The sequence below is a fragment of the Dipodomys spectabilis genome, unplaced genomic scaffold (assembly GCF_019054845.1).
Source record: "Dipodomys spectabilis isolate Male_0828 unplaced genomic scaffold, ASM1905484v1 ptg000204l, whole genome shotgun sequence".
Lineage (NCBI taxonomy): Eukaryota > Metazoa > Chordata > Mammalia > Rodentia > Heteromyidae > Dipodomys > Dipodomys spectabilis.
The window spans coordinates 1966115-1987732 of record NW_024870881.1 but is presented as its reverse complement, the minus strand read 5'-3'; the positions used below and the strand labels follow the sequence as shown (position 1 = coordinate 1987732).

The window sequence follows — 21618 nt, the reverse complement described above, 5'->3', positions numbered from 1 at the left end:
GAAACTCAGCAGATCCCACAATGATTTAAATTCAATGACAATAATGGGTTGACTGAGAACTTCTCCACATCCATTAAATACACAATGAATGAGTAGGAATTTAAATACTTTTTGAAGTCTCTCTTGATTTTTAAAAAATTATTTTTTCCTTTGCATATTAAAAACCATATGTAGTAACTCCATGAGTAAGATGGGCTTATTGTATATGTTTTAGATTGAGTTTAAAGGAGTTAACCATATGAAATATAACAATGGGTAAACAGACTGTAACCAACTCTGGTAATGGCCAAATCTTAGCCAATCACAAGAGCCAACTGTTCAGACCATGTTCAAGTAAGACAGGAGCTGTAAACAATCAAGCCATTTCTAACTTTATATTTTCTGGTGTCTCTTTCTTCCTTTCTCTCCTTCCTCTCCTCTCCCCTCTTTCCCTCTCTCCCTCCCTTCTTCTCTCCCTTCCTTCCTTCTTTTCTGGAATCCCTTCCTTCCTAAGTGGTGCTGAGGATTAAACCCAGAATCTCAAGCAAACTAGGCAAGTCCTCTACCATTGAGCCCTTAACATCATGGAAAACTAACATGTGGTGCTATAGCTCACCTGAGCTAAGCACATCTTCCAAAACCAAAACAGAAAGTAAAGAGAATAAATAGCACATTTTATTCTCATTCTTTTCCAGGAGGACAATAATTCCTTTTTAATCCTCAAGCATAAGCCGTCACCATACTTTGAAAGGTCTTTCCTTCCTTTAATTATTTTTACATTATTTTATATTACTGGGTTACTTTTTTTTTTTTTTTTGTCGGTCGTGGGGCTTGAACTCTGGGCCTGGGCGCTGTCCCTCAGCTCTTCAGCTCAAGGCAAGCGCTCTACCACTTGAGCTACAGCGCCACTTCCGGTTTTTATGGTGGTTTATTGGAGATAGGAGTCTCACAGTCTCTCCTGCCCAGGTTGGCTTTGAACCGTGGTCCTCAGATATCAGCCTCCTGAGTAGCTAGGATTACAGGCATGAGCCACTGGCACCCGGCTCATTTTGTTACTTTTAACTACATCCAGTTATAATAGATACCGTTGCCGATACTTTTCATTTTTCCCTCTCTTGAAATCTGTTTATTCTAATTTGTTCTAATTCTAAGTTTTAGAGTTCTCAAGCAAACAGCTTTACTCTTGAAATTTGTTCTTATTCTAATTTGTTCTAATTCTAATTTTCAGAGCTCTTAAGCAAACATCTTTACTCTCTTTTGTGGATTATCTGCTTTGGGTTAGAGAAAGAGAATGAATCAGGGCATTCTGTTTGGTCCTGACCACCTCTCCCTGCCTGTCTAACCCTGTCCAAATATGTGGCTTCCTTCTTAAAGGGAGAAAGTGATGTGTACCAGTCCACAGGTCTGAACACCACTGCACTGTGTTGCTTTTCCTTGGTCCATAGTGCTCCAGAGAACAACATTCAGATGCCCTTAAACACTTCTCCTGTTCCTATTTATTTGTGGGTTGTTTTTTTGTTTTGTTTTGTTTTTTTTTGGTGGGGAAGACTTGGAATTCATGTCAGGACAATGGCAAGAGACCAGAGAAAGCAGAGGATGTGTGAAGAGGAAAATTATTTTTTCAAAATGAGAGGCCAGAAACACTGCTAAAACAGACAGAATATAACAGGGGGACTAGAGTTCAGAAATAAAAGCTGCTACTGAAACAAACTCTGACATAGATTTGGGTAAGTCATGCAGCTTGGCTCCACTTGGTAGGCAAATGGAAATTATTGCACAATTTAGAGCCCTAGCGCCTCAGTTGTAAAACTGGAGTCAAGACCTCCTCTACAGGTTAGAATGACAAGGAAATGAGACAGGAATTTCAAACCTGCTATAATGCAGGCTTCTTGTAAAACCAGAACTCATCAAATGGTTGTGGAAAATATGGCTTAAATCACAGGCTCAGGTGGTATCCTTGGATTTTAAGCCAGACTGTTTCACTTTTTATCTCCGATTCAGTCTCCATGGCTATGAGTTTTCTAAAGGCATTGTACCTCTATAGATCATTGTTAAGAAGAATCAAGTTGGGGCTGGGAAGGTGGCTCAGTGGTAGAGCGCTTGCCTTGCATGCGTGAGGCCCTGGGTTCAATTCTTCAGCACCACATAAGCAAAAAGAAAAAAGCCGGAAGTGGTGCTGTGGCTCAAGTGGTAGAGCGCTAGCCTTGAGCTGAAGAGATGAGGGACAGCGCCCAGGCCCAGAGTTCAGGCTCCACGACCGGACCCCCCCCCCAAAAAAAAAAGAAGAATCAAGTTAATAGCTAAGACATGCTCAGATCAGTGCCTCACAGAGAATTAGTCAATAAATGTTAGTCAATTTTTTCAACACATGCTCAATCCTTTGTCTCTTTTAACTGTTTAAGAGGAGGATAGTGCAGATTTTAAAGTTCAGATTCTCTGCCTGTCCACTACCTGTCTCTTTATCACATCATTACTAGTTACTTCTTCCTAGGTAATACAGTATTGGCAGCTGTTAAGAGTTCACCTGGTCTGCCTGCCACCTTGGGAAAATTATATCAGCTTGCAGAACTGCAGTTTTCTCTCTGCAAAATGGAGATGATAGTGATGTTTAATAACTGGATGCCTGATATGTTGTATCACCTAATAAGTGCTAACTGCAATTGTAACAATATTATGTACTTATTAGACGTCTGGGCACCTAACATGTTTCATAGGGGTTGAAAACTTCTCAGTTGAACTTCGAAGAGACAAAATGCTCAAGGAAGTAAGGGCTCTTTCAAGTAGCAAAACATTCATTTTGTATTCCCTTTTAAGCTGGCTGTTATTTTCAGTTTTTTTCTGGAAAGAAAAGAAAAGAAAAGAAGACAACTGTAGGCTTCTTTTGGAAATCATAGTGCCATACGCTGCCTCTTTGATTTACCACATTTATAAAGAAGATAGCCAAACTCTTGCTTTCAAACACAGATGAGTACTCCAAAAGGACCTATTGAATATCAAAATCTGGGGTGGGGGGGAAGAGACTTATGACAGACCAGTTCTGTGGAGGAAGCTTAAATGTCATCTCACCTAGTTTTGCAGAAGAGAAAATTAAATGGAAGTGGTGTTAGTGGCCAGAATTTGTCAGAGAACTGTAAATGTTTAGCGATTAAATAATGAATACATGATTGAGTGAATGAATGAATGAATGAATCCTGACACACACTGTCCAGTACTCTTCCCAGCACCTCAGAACCCCCACTCATGCTGTGGCCCGTGTCCACTCAAGTGGCTTCTCTTCTCCATATAACTGGCCACCATACAATGCTTAAATCACAGTGACACAGCACCCATCAACATCTTGGCAAAGGCCAAGACTGTTTGGGTGACTAATGCTGCTTCACCAAGTGCTAGACCAGAAGCATGTAAAATGATGCATCACTGCGGTAACCAGAGCAGATAGATCTCACATCTATTTTAGGCACCTGGAACTTTGACATGAACAGGCATTTCAAAGTTGCAGAAACACATCCTTTCTTTTCTTCTTTGCAAACTCATCTCTAAGATGAGATCTCTAAGATCTCTACCACTCTACCACTAAGCTACATTCCAGCCACATTTGTTTGTTTGTTTGTTTGTTTGTTGGGTCCGGTCATGGGGCCTGAACTCTGGGCATGGGGCCTGAACTCTGGGCATGGGCACTGTCCCTCAGCTCTTCAGCTCAAGGCTAGTGCTCTACCACTTGAGCCACAGCACCACTTCCAGCTTTTTTTCTTTTTGCTTATGTGGTGCTGGGGAATCGAACCAAGGGCCTCATGCATGCAAGGCAAGCGCTCTACCACTGCCACTTTCCCAGCCCTGTTGTTGTTTTTTAAAATAACTTTTTATTTATTTTTTGTGTTTATGTGGTGCCAAGGAATCAAACCTAGGGCCTCAAGCATGCTAGGCAAGTACTCTACCACTAAGCCACATTCCTTGCCCCACACTGTTTGTTTTTATTATTTGATTTATGTGCAAAAGAAATGCAATTCTAGCTGGGTGCTGGTGGCTCACGCCTGTAATCCTAGCTACTCAGGAGGCTGAGATCTGAGGATCTTGGTTCCAAGCCAGCCCAGGCAGGAAAGTCCGTGAGACTCTTATCTCCAATAAACCACTAGAAAACTGGAAGTGGTACTGTGGCTCAAGTGGTAGAGAGCTCGCCTTGAGCTGAAGAACTGAGGGATAGCTCCAAAACCCAGAGTTCAAGCTCCAGGACTGGAAAAAAAAAAAAAAAGAACTAGCCCCAGAAGGAGCCCTTCTTTATTTAATGAATTTAACTTCAAAATCAGAACATGAATCCCTGACAGTGAACGGTCCTGTGGGGAATCTATTTCTTGTGGCCTGGCTCTGCTGAGTTCTATTTGCTACAGCACACCTGGTACCCAGCCTTTCACAAGCCATTCCATTGTGATCGGTGTCCCCAAGGAATCCCAGGTCCCCTCTTGTGCGCTGGTAGAAGACCAAAGGCTTGTAAGCAGCCCTAAATATGTGGCAGCATTTCTCATGGAATCCCAGAGCTCCCTCATATTTACATACAATATGTTGTCTTTGATTGTGTTTGGGGGGAGGTAGTGGGATGCTGGGACTGAATCTATGGCCACCGAGCATAGGCTAGGCAAGTTCTCTACCACTAAGCTACATCACAGCCACATTGTTTTTATCACTTTTGTGTGCAAAAGAAATGTAATTCTTAACCAAAGAAGTGAAGGACCTTTATGATGAAAACATTAAAAACTTGAAAAAGGATATCAAAACTTAGAAAATGGCAAAAACTCCCATGCTCCTGGATTGGAAAGATCAACATCGTGAAAATGGCAATACTTCCCAAGGCTATCTACAAATTCAATGCGATACCTATCAAAATTCCAACCTCATTCTTCAAGGAAATAGAAGAGGCAATCCAAAAATTCATATGGAACAATAAAAGACCCCGAATAGCAAAAATGCTCCTCAATGGAAAGAACACTGCTGGAGGAATATCAATACCAAATTTCAAACTCTACTATAAAGCCATAGTAATCAAAACAGCTTGGTACTGGCACAAGAACAGACCTCAGGACCAATGGAATAGAATTGAAAACCCAGAAATGAACCTACAGACCTATAGCCATCTAATCTTTGATAAGGGAGCTAAAAAAAATAGAATGGAAGAAAGACAGCCTCTTCAGTAAACGGTGCTGGCAAAATTGGTTAACTACTTGTAGAAAACTAAAGCTAGATCCTTATATATCACCCTGCACCAGAATCAACTACAAATGGATCAAAGCCCTCGGAGTCAAAGCAGACACTCTGAAAACATTACAGGATGGAATAGGAGAAACCCTAGGTCTCCTTGGCGCAGGCCGAAATTTTCTTAATAGAGACCCGAAAACACAACAAATCAAAGAAAGGTTGGACAAATGGGATTGCATGAAATTGCAGGGCTTCTGCATGGCAAAGGACATAGCTAGCAGGATCAATAGAAAGCCCACAGATTGGGAGAAGATCTTCACTAGCCATACAATGGACAAGGGTCTTATATCTAAAATATACTTGGAACTCAAAAAATTAAATCCCCCAACAACAAATCCTCAAAGAAACAACTGCCCAATAAATAAGTGGGCTAAAGACTTAAAGAGAAACTTCTCTGAAGAAGGAAGAAGGATGGCCAATAGACACATGAAGAAATGCTCAACCTCCCTAGCCATAAAAGAAATGCAAATCAAAACAACATTGAGGTACCACCTCACTCCAGTTAGAATAGCTAAAATCAAGAACTCTAATAACAACAGATGCTGGAGGGGATGTGGACAGAAGGGAACCTTACTTCATTGTTGGTGGGAGTGTAAACTTGTTCAACCACTTTGGAAAGTAGTATGGAGGTTCCTCAAAAGACTCCACATAGAGCTCCCCTATGACCCAGCAATCCCACTTTTGGGCATTTACCCAAATGTTTACAAACAAAACTACACTAAAGCTACCAGCACAACTATGTTTATTGCAGCATTATTTACCATAGCTAAGATATGGAACCAACCCAGATGCCCCTCAGTAGATGAATGGATCAAGAAAATGTGGTATATATACACAATGGAATTCTATGCCTCCATCAGAAAGAATGACATTGCCCCATTTGTTAGGAAATGGAAAGACTTGGAAAAAATTATATTAAGTGAAGTAAGCCAAGCCCAAAGAAACATAGGTCCCATGGTTTCCCTTATTTGCACTATCTAGTATATGTATGAGTCAAGCAGAAAAGGTCAGGTAAGGTGATGTTAGGAAAATGAACCCTAAGATATGTATTCAAATGTTTTTTTTCTTTCATGAGATTGTTTCTAACACATTTATAAGATTATTTCTTTGTTACTTTGTATGTCCCTCCCCCCCCCAGTATAACCCCTTCTTTCACTGTATTTGATGTCGGTATAATTTGTGGAGGGGAAGGGGAAAAACAAGTCATTTAAATAAGGATACAGGTGGACCTGTTGCAACAATGAGAAGTAGAAGTTGTCATGTCGAAAACGAACTTTACAACTTTGGTGGGGGGGAGGATTGGGTGGGGGGGCAGGGGGGGGGAGGATGGGAAGGGATGGGAAGGGGAAACAAAGGAGGAGGCTACAATGCTTGATAAGAAATGTACTCATTATCTTGCCCATGTAATTGTAACCCCTCTGTACAGTATTTTCACAATAAAAAATAAATAAAAATTAAAAAAAGAAATGTAATTCTTAGTTACTATGTTTTTAAAAGTGGTTTTACATTTGTTTTATGTCATATAAGATACCAGGGCCAGGAACTGGAGAACCTGGACACAATTCCAGCACCAATACTTAACCAAGTATGAGATTTAGGGCAAGCATCTCACCACTCAGCCATACATTTAGGAAGATCCTGAGAGAAGGTGCTAGATCAGGGCCTTTTCTGTCAAGGCCCAGATTGTAAATCAAGACACAAAAATCAAGGATATTATCTAGGTGCTTACATAATCATTTAAAACTTGATTGCTTCCTCCAAGGCCAGGAATAGCTGGACTGGACTGGCAATGAGCTGTCACTTTGCTGACTACTTCCTGTACAAGTCTATCTTCAATATTCCATATAATCTATGAAAAATAATCCTGTCCCCAACTTCCTACTCTTATTGTAAGACTTCAAGCTATCATCTTAATTTTTTTTCACTTTGGCTTTCAGCTAAATGGTCACAGTGTAAGATCTGGAAAGTATATGAATTTGCTCAAGCTCAATTTTCTTGTTTTGTAGACTGGGAAAATGAAGACTAGAAAGGTGGTAGATCTTTACTCTGGTCATTTAGCCTCTTGAGGGAGGAGCCAAGACCTAAGTTTGAGTTTCATCTTTTGTCCCAAGCATTAATACAACCACCCCAACCAGTGCTATGCGTACATAGAGAACCATTGTAATTAATAAAGCCAACTACTGCTGAATTAGTCAGATATAGAACTGAAATGAAGCACTGTTGATATCTGAAAATATTTATTCTGAAGAATAAATACTATATGCCATAAAATGAACTATTTGTATAAAATTAGCTACCTACAGAGCTGACAGCACCACACTGTGGCTGTCTTTAGATGTAAACTAAGGCCATGCATGCTGGCTCATGCTTGTTATGCCATCTGAACTCTACTTAGGAGGCAGAGATCAGAAGGAGCACAGTGCAAGGCTAGTCTGAGTCAGTGAGACTCCATTTCAAATAACACTGGTGTGGTGGCTGCACTGTTATTTCTAAGGCCCTTGTTAGGAAACTTCTGGTTTGAGGGAGGATGCAAACACAGTAAAAACTCTGCCTGAAAAATAACTTTAAAAAAGGGTTGGGGATGGGGCTCTAGTGGTAGAGCATCTGCTTGTAAGCATGAGGGTGAGCTCAAATCCCATTACTTACAAAAAAAAATGTAAACTACATAATCATCCCAAGATAAAATGCATTTAACTTGCATCATAAATAAGCAATTATGGCTTTAGGAAATAATCAAACTTTCAAAGATTCCTTTCAAGTGTTGGAAACTTCTTGAGAGTACTAAAGTAAACCAGAAGCCAGACTTCCAAGAATGAGAAAAGCTTGGAAGAAAGCCAAAGGGAAGATGAAAAGCTTTTGAAGAGACCACAAAACATGACTCTGTAGAGCTAGCTCAAGCCTTTATCTTGTTTCCTGAGCTGCTCTGATATCTGCTCCCTTCCAGAAGCTGCTGGCCCAAACTGTAGTGCTTTCTGCTAGAATATAATAGGTGTGACAATGACTTCTGCATTTTGATTTTGCTAATCCGATAGTGCCATTCTAAATGAAAGCAGAAGCTCTCCTCAGCTCCTCTGAGACCTGCTAGCTCTGACAGGGCCAAGTCCTGGCTGTCAGCAAGGGGACCCAGTGGCTGCTCACTGGGGAGCACCCGCAATGAGGAAATGATGCTGGAGACACTGCTTTGGGCTGGGTGGAGGTGGCTCACACCTGTACCTAGTTTCAAAGTCAGCCCAGGCAGAAAAGTCTGTGAGAGTCTTATCTCTGACCAGCAAAAAAGCTGAAAGTGTAGGTGTGGCCCAAGTGGTTGAGGACCAAATAAGCAAAAAGAAAGCAAGAAACCCTGTGTTTAAGCCCCAGTACCAGCATGCATGTGTGCATGCACGTGCGCACACGCACACCCACACACACATACACACACTCACAAAACATATAGTGCTTCATATGAATTCTTCTAATTTGAGATTTAGATGTGTTAAATACATTCCTAATTCATTGTTTTACCTATTGCCCAATTTACGGTATATCTTCCTGCACTAATATTTTAAATTTAAACAAAAAAAAGCAAGAATTTTAAAAATTGTGTGCCCAGGGCTGGGAAGGTGGCTCAGTGGTAGAGCGCTTGCCTCGCATGCTCAAGGCCCTGGGTTCGATTCCTCAGCACCACATAAGCAAAAAGAAAAAAGCCGGAAGTGGCGCTGTGGCTCAAGTAGCGTGCTAGCCTTGAGCTGAAGAGCTGAGGGACAGCGCCCACGCCCAGAGTTCAGACTCCACGACCGGACCAAAAAAAAAAAAAAAAAATTGTGTGCCCAGTGATCCAGCCATATTAAAACACATAGGGAACTGGGCACCAGTGGCTCATGCCTGTAATCCGAAGCTGAGATCTGGGGATCATGGTCTGAAGTCCAGTCCAGGGCAAAGGTGTATGTGAAACTTTTTTTTGTTGGGGGCAGGTCCGGTTGTGGGGCCTGAACTCAAAGCCTGAGCGCTGTCCCTCAGCTCTTCAGCTCAAGGCTAGCACTCTACCACTTGAGCCACAGTGCCATTTCCGGCTTTTTTCTTTTTGCTTATGTGATGCTGAGGAATCGATTCCAGGGCCTCATGCATGCAAGGCAAGCGCTCTACCACTGAGCCACCTTCCCAGCCCCTCTGTGAAACTCTTATCTCCAATTAATCACAAAAAGCCAGAAGTGGAACTACAGCTCAAATGGTAGAGCACTGCCTTGAGCAAAAAAGCTCAGGGTTACCACCCAGGCCCTAAATTCAGCCTTAGTATCAGCAAAAACAAACAAAAGGCACAGGAAACTCCTAATGTGTTAACATTGGATTACAGCCAGGAGGTTGCCAATCTAGGTGACTTTTTTCTACTCATTTATGTTTTCCATACTTTCAACGTTTTTTGGAAGATGATCTATTCTTTTTAGAATGAAAAAATACAACAGCAATCACAAAACATGGTGGCAGACACAAGGCTTCAAGCTAGCTCTAATGAGTCTGCCATCCTCAAGTAATAGTTAACTGAAAAGTATCTTTGCTGAATGCATAAGCAGTGTTCCAGCTGTTTCAAGGGCCCTAATAGAAAAGAAAAAACTTAAAGCCTAGTGCTAATTATTGCTAATAACACGTGTGTCTTGATATACTTAAACCAAAGGGAACTGGTTTAATTGAGAGGAAAGTTAATTTGTTTGAGCCATTGTCTATGGAATGGAAGGAAGGAAGGAAGAAAGGAAGGGAAGGAGGGAGGGAGGGAGGGAGGGAGGGAGGGAGGGAGGGAGAGGATGCCAGAGTGAGCAGGAAGGGTCAAAGGAACTCCCTGTGGTGCAACCACAGCATTGGGCTGAGCCCTCACTAATGATAGGGTTGGAGCAATTGTGCAGACTGTGAAAGGCTCAGCCTGGAATGAGGATGTAAGGGCTGCCTAGGGAAGATGCAGGAGTCCCCATAAGGCACCTGTTGGGGGGGGGGGCATTCTTGATAGATGAGCACAGTACTATAAATATATTCACATATTCACACACAGTCATTCTAGAATTTCAGTGAAGCCACTTTAAGCCATCTATGGTTAGCAATAGACATGAAATAAACTTTTAAATACCCTTACTTCCTTTCTCTCTCTCTGTCTCTCTGTCTCTGTCTCTGACACACACACACACACACACACACACACACACACACACACACACACACACACACACACACACACACAACCTGGCTGGGCACCAGTGGCTCAAGCCTGTAATCCTAACTACTCAGGAGGCTGAGATCTGCGGATTACAATTTGAAGCCAGAAGTGGAAAAATGAAAAAGCCAGAAGTGGAGCTGTAGCTTAAGTGGTAGAATGCTAGAGATGACCTAAAAGCTCAGGAACAGCACTCAGGCCTTCAGTTCAAGCCCCAGGACAGGAATAAAAACTAAAACTACACAATTTGTCATATTTAGGACAAACGTGTATGCAATCATCTACACATGGATACATACCAACAAAACTTCATAGGCACAAGCCGGGCGCCAGTGGCTCATGCCTTGTAATCCTAGCTACTCAGGAGGCTGAGATCTGAGGATCACAATTCAAAGCCAGCCCAAGCAGGAAAATCTGTGAGATTCTTATCTCCAATTAACCACCAGGAAACCTGAAGTGGCACTGTGGTTCAAGTGGTAGAGCACTCACCTTGAGCTGAAGAGCTCAGGGGCAGTGCCTAGGTCCAGAGTTCAAGCCCAAAGACTGACTGGAAAAAAAAATATCAGGCACAGTGCTATGGCTGGCTTGGGGGAGTTAGTTTTACAACTTTCTTCAATTCCCAACTATTCTTTGACAGAGTCTTCAGGCTCAGGCAAATTCAGCCTGAAACAAACTTTGACTTAGCCAACAGCATTGTCATTTCAAGACTCTCCATTAATAGAAATTCTTTCATTTGGCCAGTGGGTGAAGAAGGAGGAGTCAAATATTTTTCATTCTTATTTCATTTTATTTACCAAGGGAAAGCATGGCTTCCCCATCATGGCTAACATGCCAACCTGCACCATTACTATGACAGAGAAGAGTGTGTCTCTGTTACTGGTCAGTTCTCAGGAGCTTATACCATAATCCAGCTTTCTTCCCGAATGAGAAGTTTACTCCAAAGAAACACAAGAGCCTGTGGCTAATGACACTGTGAAGAAGCTGTTCCATTTTACAAGTGAATTTACTCAACTGAGTGACTCATTGAGATAATATGTTCACTCAGAGCAATTCCCACTTTCAAGTTGTTCTTCTTTTGTAATTCAATTCTCCAATACTCAAAAAGGAGCATTTTTCAAAATGGCTTGTTATCTCTTCTTTTTTAAATATGTTTTTTGTTGTAAAGATACTATACAGAGGGGTTACAGTTACAGTAGTAAGGTAATACGTACATTTCCTATCGAACATTGTTACTTCCTCCTTTGTTTTTCCCCTACCATCCCTTCCCACCCACCTCCCCAACTCCCCCCCTGCAAGTTATAAAGTTTGTTTTCAACATAGTGCCTTGTACATCTCATTGTTACAATAGATCAACCTGTATACTTATTTCAGCATTTTGTTTTTTCCCCTTCCCCTCTCCAAATTAGAAAAATGTATATACAAGATGCAGGGCACTAACATCAAATACAGTGAAAACAGAGGTTATATCGTGGGGGAAGATCATACCAAAGAAACAAAATAAACACATAGTACATTATAAATATGTTAAAAAAAAACAATAGCAAGAAAGAAAAAACCACTTGTGTCCCTATCTTGGGGTTCATTTTGCTTAGCATCATCTTATATGGTCATATACATAGCTTCTGACCTTTTCTGCTTGTCTCAGACATATACTAGTTATTGCAAATAAGAGAAGCCATGGGATCTATGTTTCTTTGGGCCTGGCTTACTTCTCTTAATATAATTTTTTCCAAGTCTTTCCATTTCCTAACAAATGGGGCAATGTCATTCTTTCTGATGGGAGGCATAGAATTGTTATCTCTTCTTATCCAAAGTTTTCCACTACAGTACTTCCCTGGATTTTGTAACCCAGCAACCTTGGGGTAAGCAGTGAAAACATTCCTGTTGTTGAGTGGTGCCTAGGAACTGACTGTTTTCCTTCTACACAGACACAGCCTACTTCAGAACTAAGCCTCCAGCTGTCCTTTGGGTGAATGGGGTCACACACTCTCCCAGAACACCAGTGGAGTTATCAGGGCTACAATACTTGGCTCAGCTGTTGTTGAGAAGATTGAAGTTCTGGGATGAATGAAAAGAGCTTGTCAGACAAATGTGTGGTCATGACCTCTGAGAGCCATGGTGGCAGCAGGGACAGACCTCCAATGGCATCATAGGAGACAAGGTGCCAGAACCTTCCCAGAACCTCACCTTGGAGCTTCCAAGCATCATGGTTCTATTAAATCGATTTGTTCTTCATTCCTAATCAAACAACTTTTTAATAGGACTTGGGCTGCTGATAGTGAACTGTTTCTGGATCTAGTTCGTGAATGTGTGTTTTGAAACTCTTCCAAATAATAATGTGAGCCCTGGCTTGGAGAGGGGGAACGGCCACATTAAAGCCAAGCAGTAGCATCTGAGGGTCCTCCACCCACTATGTGAGGCTCAGATAAACAACATCAATGCCGAATCCTCTCAACATCTCTCCAACATCTAAATAGAATCATTTTTTGGCATGGACTCCCTGCGTGATGCTAATGTGCCACTGAAGCTTTCCTGGGTCTCTCATTAGTCTCATTCTTGAAAGAGGTTGAAGTTTTGTATTAGTATCTCAGAGACAAGCACAGGCCATAGATGCTATGAGACCAATGTTTCTGTGTCCCCATAGCAAGTGACACTGTCTCCACAATCCTGGTCCTAAGTCTTAAATCTGTTGCTGCCTCCTCCTCTCCATGTCTCTGCCTTTCTTCAGCTCCTGTCGATTGCTTCTCTGGGCTATTGCAATGGTTCCTGCATGGGTTATGTGACTCTCCAAGAGAGTCATTTTGAACCCCAAGGGATATTTGGTAATATATAAAGATACTTTGAGTTGCCAAGGCTGATGAAATGCTCTGCTATGCACTAGGTGGAAGCCAGAGAGGCTGCTAGGTATCCTACAGTGCACAAGACAGTGCCCCAAGAATGAAGTGCCCTGTTCAAGAGGTCTGTAATAATAATAATTGAGGACCTCAACTCCAGCATTCTTCCACTCACTATCACAGTGATATGAAATGCAGTTCCCAATCAATTCATCTCCATGTCTGAATCCTTCAGTGCTTTCCAGGAGTGACTATCAGGTTAAAATCTAAATGTCCCAACAGGTCATACAAGACCCACTCTCATCTTGGCTATTTCCTGATCTTATAAGTCACCTTCTCCTTTTCCATGTCTCCTCTTTTCTCCAACCACACATGTGGACCAGACCATGCACATCACCTTCTTCCTATGGCTTCATCCATAGGAACTAAAGAACAAGTCACTCCCAAGACAGCGCAAAGCACTGATATCCAATGATACTGGCAGAAAAGTGATCACACAATTCAGTCAGCAGAAGTAGAACTTACTCATGGACTCTGTGAGCCCACTGTCATCCCTTAATCTGCTTTGAGACACTGGAGAAGAGAAGAGCTTCATCTTTATAAAGCACAGCAACCAGCACACTAGAGGTATGCTCTACCAATTGTATAGCTGTTGTGTTAGAGTGCCAATTAGGGAATTTCTATCCTCTTGAAATTTGGTGCCATTTTATTTTAGGAATGAAAGGTAGGGATAGGGTCTTGTTATGTAGCCAAGGCTGGCATCAAATTTCCAGTCCTCTTGACTCAGCATACTACATGTTGTAATTACAGGCATGTCTCACCATGTCTGATTTCTGTTTATATACTAGGGAAATACAAACCTGTAAATTCAGTATTCTTCTTGAGGGTTATTTGAATCTCACTGTTTGACACTCAAAGACAAGAGACATGGAACAGAGGTTTGATAAGCAATAAAGATATGTCAAGAACACAAATCATCCACTGTGTGAACCATACTTTGAATTTCATAGTACCTAACGTAGTTCTGCTCTTATTCTAGGCTGAAAGTATCATTCTGTTTATTGGATAATTAACACTATTTTGTTTCTACTTTTCTTTTATGATAGTACTAGGATTTGAATTCAGAGTCTCAAGCTTGCTACACAGATGTTCTACAACCTGAACCATGACACCAGCCCATTTTCTTCATTTGAAATTGATTCTATATCCTAAAGTTTGTTACGATCTGTCTGAGTTTCAAATCCCATAAATATGTCCTACAAAAGGCAAATCTCCTGGGGAAAATTTTACTATATAAATTTATATTTGTATATAAAATATACTTATATTCTATATAAATTTTTATAAAAATATATAATATAAATAATATACAAATAAATATAAACATATATATACACATATGGCTACTTTTAAAAGATAGACCTACCAGTTTAGCTTTGTAGCTGATGAAAGAATTTAAGATGCTTTCTGCAAATAACAGGAAAAATTGAAAATGTAGCTCATGGATTCCTATCCCATAGGATAGTACTTAAAAGTTTATTGCACTTAATTATAACGTACATGTAGTTGTGTAAAGACAAGGCTAGTATTTAGCAGTAAAATTTCACTATAGAAAAACAGAGTAAAATGGAATTTTGTAACTGAATGGAGTAAAAGGTTTGGGGTAAAGCTTGACCCAGGGCCTCCTTCATAACCCAGGGGGCTCTGAAGGCAGTGGTAGCCTATCTACATTCTCCATACCAGCTGTTCAGTATGGCCTTCCAAATTTTATTCCCATTTATGCTATCTCTTTGCAGAGTTTCATGCATAAAGTGTCTTTTCTCTCCCTTTCTTTATTACTCATATACTCCTCGTTCAAACTAGGGATAATAATTACCTTCAAAAAAATGGCTTTCATCCAAAGTAATATTCCAGGCATATGATATAAAGTCTATAAATCATCAGTGATAAGAAATAAAGGCCGTTTTTCTTTCACTTGAAACATGCACAAAAACAGACAAGTAACATAACCTCAGAGGCACTTGGGCTAATAAGATGAACTTACAATGGAACGTATACAGTAAATGGTTAGGACAGACAGCAAGAGCTATTATAACAAGACAGTTCTCATAACCAGATATCTTGTGGCCAGCTGAAGACAAATGTCTTTTAAGACTCCATCCTTTATGCTTTCCAGCCTTTTTCTCTACCTGGAGAAATTTTGGCATCTTACTACCCACCACTTTCCTCATTAATCATCAAAGTATCCTTTCGAGAAAAGATCCTTTATGCTTCAGAATGACTGGCTGTTGCTTCCTCTCTGAAGACTGCATTCCATGGCAGTTTCTTATTATAAACTGAACTAAGAAAAGAACTCTTCAAGCAGAAGTTAAGTCATATTTGGCAGACAGAGTCCTGCCCTCTCAAATAGCCAGGTCTCCATTGATGAATGAAAGAAAAGCAAGTTATGTTTATATTTAGGGTTCTAATAACTTAATTTTGTGTGTCTTTGTTGTTAAATTTACTTTGAAATTACTAACAGTGTGAGATTTGTCTCACCATATGTCTGCAGCAAGTGGTGTGCAGAGATACTCTCTAAATCAAATAAAGTGTTTGCAAAGAAGAAGAGGAGGCAGAATAGGAGGAAGGGGAAAGGAAGCAACAACCTGTAGGTTAAAGTGGACACTATACATGTAGCCTATGTCAAAACTATCAGATGAGATAGTTGTGAAAAAGGAAGTAAGAGTCTAGGGAGACGTGGAGGCACAAAGGGTGAGCAGTGTAGAGACACACAGAATTTTTGTGTATGTGCTGGTCCTGGGGATTGAGTTCAGCGTGTGGGCACTGTCTCTTAGCTTCTTACTCAAGGCTAGCACTCTACCACTTGAGCCATACCTCTACTTTGGCTTTTTGGTGGTTATTTGAAGATGAGTGCCATGGACTTCCTGGCTAGGGCTGGCTTTGAACCCTGATTCTTAGATCCCAGCTTCCTGAGTAGCTAGAATTATAGACATTATCCATCAGTGCCCAGCTTGGAAATCCTTTATAAACAAATCTTGGTTGTCATGGAAACACTGGCTTCCATTCGGATTTTGTGTAATGACGGAAACGGTCTCCTCAGTCTTCGATATGGCAGTCATCAGTCCCGTGTTGCCCACCTGGCTTTGGCAATCTGGCAAGTGTGACTTAGGAACTGGAGCTTTCATTTTTAATAAACGTAGACTTAGTTTGAAATAGCCATACATAGCTGTGGTTGGTTTATTGAACTGTGCAGGTCTAGTGCCATTAATGTTTTCACATGAGATTTTAAAAACACCTATTAGCTATTAAATTTGTTGGTTTTTCTGAAGCCGGCCTCTAAAACCAATGTCTGGACTTACCCTCACCCAGGGGAATTTCCTCTTCCTGTTCAATTGGGGAAGGAAGCAGAGGCTGCAGGGGCTCCATGTTAATGATGAGTTGTTTGTTCAAGGAGTGTGAGCTGCGACTCTGAGTGATGTTAACTCTGAAAGCAGACACAAGCCAGGTGAGGTTGGTGTCCACTGTAAACACTGACTCCTCCTTCTCAGTGACTGCCCAAGCTGGGAGCTGCCTTTGGACGTACACAGTGGGAAAGATGTGAAACCCTCCAGATGTACACATCTTCTTGTCCTTAAGTTCCTGACACATGCTGCCATGTTCCAGTGTAACACAGTGAAAGAAATATACTTTCCCAGATGTCATCACCCCAAAGACTGGGGGACCATACAGCATTTTAAAAAGATACCTGAAACAGACTGGGGAGTCAGCCATCAATGAACTGGACATTCAGAAAGGTGAGTGAAGGGTGTAGCTCAGAGTCACTGAATAGCCACTAAAAATTCCTGACAGACTATGGCATGGACATTCTACAACTATGAACCATCTCTGTGTTGCTTACAGTAGTGGCTCACGGCTATGGAGAGGGCCTATGAGTCTGCTTAGAGTTAGGCCAGATGCCGCCTAGAGCAGACTTTTACCTTAGACTCGCTAGTAACGGATACAGAGAGGAATAGAATTTGTTCCCTAAAACCTAATCTCCAATGTAATGGAACTAAGAGGCAAGTCCTGAGTTCAGGACCCCTATAAATAGGCTTAATGGCCTTATAAAATAAGTCTCAGGGAGTTTATCATGTGAGGACTCAGAAAGAAGGTGTCCCCTTGGATGTCATCAGATGTTATATCTGTCAGTGCCTTGATCAAGAACTTCCCAGCCCCAGAACTGGGTAGTTTATAAACTACCCAGTCCATGATATTTTGTTTTAGCAATTTATATCCACTATACTCACCACCTCCTATAAAATTTATTCCTTTTACCTCATTTTCTCTTAAACTATAAGTTAGCTGTTTAAAAGAGTTATACCGCCGGGCGCCAGTGACTCACACCAGTAATCCTAGCTACTCAGGATGCTGAGATCTGAGGATTGTGGTTCAAAGCCAGCCAGGGCAGGAAAAATCCATGAGACTCTCATCTCCAATAAACCACTCAGAAAACTGGAAGTGGCATTGTGGCTCAAGTGGTAGAGCACTCTTCTTGATCTGAAGAGCTGAGAGGCAATGCCCAGACCCCCAAAGTTCAAGCCCCATGACTGACAAAAAAAAAGTTATACCATTGGAATCCACCCCTCATGTACTGTATTTTATAGTCAGTGTGTACATATGCATATGGCCCTGTATATGTTTTCATATGTCTGTATTTTAGATCTAACATGGGTATGTTATTTTTCATACATATATTGTGAACTGTTGAGAAAATCCAAAGTAATAAAGTGCATACAAACTACATTTGCCAGTTCATCTTCAGTTCCCAAAGGAAGCTTTTCTACTACAATAGATTTCTTAATGAGTGTTTCTGAGACAGTTCTAGGCATGAGTCAGCTGTAAGGTGGCTGCATTGTTGGAGTAAGCCAACGGATGGATTTCAAGAGGAGAGAATATGGCATATGTCCTGGCCTTGCCTAACTGCCGAGGCTATGAGGACTCCTTCAGCATTGAGTATTTTCTTTTCTTTTTAAGATCAAATGCTCCACTTCAAAGTGAGAGATGAAAACCTGAGCTGAGACACTTGAGATAGTTCTGTCTCTACTGCCACCTTCTAAGAGAATGCCCGAGGCTTTCAGAGTGGCAAGGGCCATGGAGATAAGAGCTCAGGGAAGAGAAGCAGGACACTGGAGCTCTAGGCTTAGGTCTGACATGCACATACACATACACTCAAAACAATTTGGCTGACTCTGTTTTATCTAATCCAAGACTCAATTTCCTGTCAAGCAATTCCTGTAGAAGTAATGAATGAAGTGATCCCTGAGGTTGTTTCCAAACCAGAGATTCCAAGAAAATTTTGTCATTTCCTATTCTTCCTTTCTGCTGTGTGGAATGGCTGTAGTGCGGGCAGAAGACCCCATCCTGTGGTCCATAAAAGGCTCTCTCATTGATGGGCAGCCTTGTGGGCGTTCAGGTGCGCATGGTGGTGCTTGGCCATCATGTTCAGCTTCCCTAGCTATGTAGCCTTATTCTGCTTTTTTTTTAAGAAGCAGGAGATACCACATATGATGTGCCAGCGCTCTACCAGGCCACCCCAAAGCATAATTTGTATGCATCTGCATGGTAGCTCCTGCTGATTGGGACTCTGTCTCTCTTTTTGTAAGAGAAGAATCATCCAAATGCCCTCGCCATGTTGGCCTCATTTCACACACACACACACACACACACACACACACACACACACACACAGAGTCAGGACAAGGAGTGGTACCTACCTAGCACACTCCAGAAATGGAGGAGACATAAATAAAATTCCTCTGGGTTCCAAGGATAGAAAAGGAAGGAAGGAGGGCTGCTGCCAGCATGGGAGAGAATTTTCTGAGGAATTTAGCTTATGATATGTTGCCTTAAAGAGGAGGAGCATGTTCAGCATTAGAGTAGTTAGCATGTCTGAGAGTTCAGAAGTGGAATGTGTACGTTGTGCACAGAGTGAAGGCCCAGCCAGGCCAAGATGACTGTTAATCCCTAAAATTACCATCAATTGTTGTTTTCATGAACATGCATACTCTTAAATCAATAATGACCAAGCCCTCATTCCTCTGGGTGACCCTTGGAAATAAAGGACCCCTGACAGGTGAGTCTCTTCCCTCAGAGACCAAGAAGGAGTGAGGCCAACAGGAACTGTCTAGTGAGTGAGAGACCAGGTGGGACAAGGGAGTGTGGCCAGGAGATTGGTGCACACCCTGCTCGTTCACGTGATGTTCCAGACCTAATCAGTGACCGCAGAGCAGGTGACTCAAAAAAGCCCATCTCTTCTCATGCCACAGCCAGGCCAAACTTGGGGTGGGTGTGGCCATATTTAATACTTGGGTCACAGCATATAGGGTCCTCAATATACAGCTGAAGATTGGGGAAAAAGAGCTGTTTTTAGTGTTTTTTTTATAGTGCTGGGGATCAGACTCAGAGCATCACACATGATAAGCCAACACTATGGGAAAGCCATGGTCTGTGTGGGAGGGTATGGGTACTGAGGCTTAAAGTCAAGGCCTTATACTCTCACTTGGCTTTTTCACTCAAAGCAGGTGCTCTACCACTTAAGCCACACCTCTACTTCTGATTTTTTGGTGCCAGTCCTGGGGCTTGAACTCAGAGCCTGGGCCCTACTGTCCCTGAACTTTTGTGCTCAAGGCTAGCATTCTGCCACTTCAGCCACAGCTCTACTTCTGAGTTTTTTAATATATTTAATTGGAGGTAAGAGTCTCACAGACTTTCCTGCCTGGACTGGCTTTGAACCACAATCCTCCAATCTCAGTCTTTTGGGTAGCTAGAATTATAGGCATGAACCACCAGCCCCTGGCTACTTCCAATTTTTTGAGGTTAATTAGAGATAAGAGTCTCATGGATTTTACTGCCCAGGTTGGTTTTGAATCAAGATGCTCATATCTCAGCTTCCTGAATAGCTAGGATGAGCCAACAGCTCCAAGTGAAAAGCCAACTTTTAAATCCCTATGTCCATTGCAGAACAAGCTGAGGAAGCACCCCACTCACCTGTGCACCTCGGGAGGTTCCCTCTGGATCTTGGAGCTTGCCTCTACCACCTCCTTGGCAACTTTGCCACTGCAAAAGACAGAACACAATGCATGTACATTGACAATCAGTGGAAATGTGGGGAGGGGAGGAGAGGGGAGGGGAGGGCAGGGGAGGGGAGGGGAGGGGAGGGGAGGGGAGGGGAGGGGAGGGGAGGAGGAAGCATGCACACATGTCCCTTTTCCTCTAGAATCACAGTGGTCTGAGCCACAAGTGAAAATCCACCCCTTTCTTTCTTCAATTAGGGGACCTTCTTATGGAGGATGAAAGTTATATGACTAGACTGTGATGAAGGGAAATGGAAGAGTACCTCAAAGGCATAACCCCAAGTGAACTTACTTGCAAGCAAAACAATTAAGTACGAATGGCTGCTTCCCCAATCCCAACCCTATTGCTAGTGGTACCCACCTATATCGAAATCTACTTCCTTTAAAAAATATCTTGCTGCTTGACACAGTCTTGATTTGACTGGATTTTGCATACCTTTAAGAAAAAGCAAAGCAGAGGTGATAATGACATTGGGGAGTTCAAGGAGCATGGTACAGAGCCGCAGTAATTGGATAAGCTTTGAATCTAAGAAATAAGTTCATTTGATATGGTGGCCCAATATGTTCACACAGGAACTGAAAGAAAGGTTACATCAAGGAGCCATTACATTATGTGAATGGTAACTTGAGGTCATCGCTGATATCTATGGTTTAGTGCAAATCTGAACACTGGTCGTGACCAACATATTTGGTTTTCTAACTCAGGTCAAGGCCTGTGTAAAGGAGTAGGGAGGATGAGCAGAAAGGACTCTTCCCTGGTTTCTTTTTTTTTTTTTAAATTTTATTTTATTTTATTTGAGAACATACTGTACAGAGGGGTTACAATTACATGGTCAGGATAATGCATACATTTCTTACCAAGCATTGCAGCCTCCTCCTTTGTTTACCCTTCACCTCCCTTCCCAGCCTCCCCCCTCCCCCCCACCCAATCATACCCCCCCTCCCCCCCCCTCCGACATTGTAAAGCTGGTTTTGACATGACATTTTGTACTTCTCATTGTTGCAACAGGTCCACCTGAATCCTTAAACGACTTGTTTGTCCCCGTCTCCTCCACATGTTATACTGACATCAAATATAGTGAAAGCGGGGGTTACACTGTGGGGGAGGGACATACAAAGCAACAAAGAAATAATCTTACAGTAGATGAATGGATCAAGAAGATGTGGTATATATACACAATGGAATTCTATGCCTCCATCAGAAAGAATGACATTTCCCCATTTGTTAGGAAATGGAAAGGCTTGGAAAAAATTATATTAAGTGAAGTAA

The 21618-nt window shown here is 41.8% G+C and overlaps 1 protein-coding gene across 2 annotated transcripts in view; it reads right to left on the bottom strand.

Moving 5' to 3' along the window:
• The window catches only part of Frmd3 (FERM domain containing 3), a 294129-nt gene that overhangs the window by 30070 nt on the left and 242441 nt on the right, over nucleotides 1-21618 (bottom strand). For both annotated transcript variants that reach the window (XM_042696229.1, XM_042696228.1), the window contains exons 11-13: nucleotides 20710-20784; nucleotides 20263-20331; nucleotides 16596-16720 (exon numbers count right to left, since the gene is read on the bottom strand). In XM_042696229.1, coding sequence (XP_042552163.1) covers nucleotides 16596-16720; nucleotides 20263-20331; nucleotides 20710-20784 — 269 coding nt within the window. The remainder of the gene's footprint in view (nucleotides 1-16595; nucleotides 16721-20262; nucleotides 20332-20709; nucleotides 20785-21618) is intronic.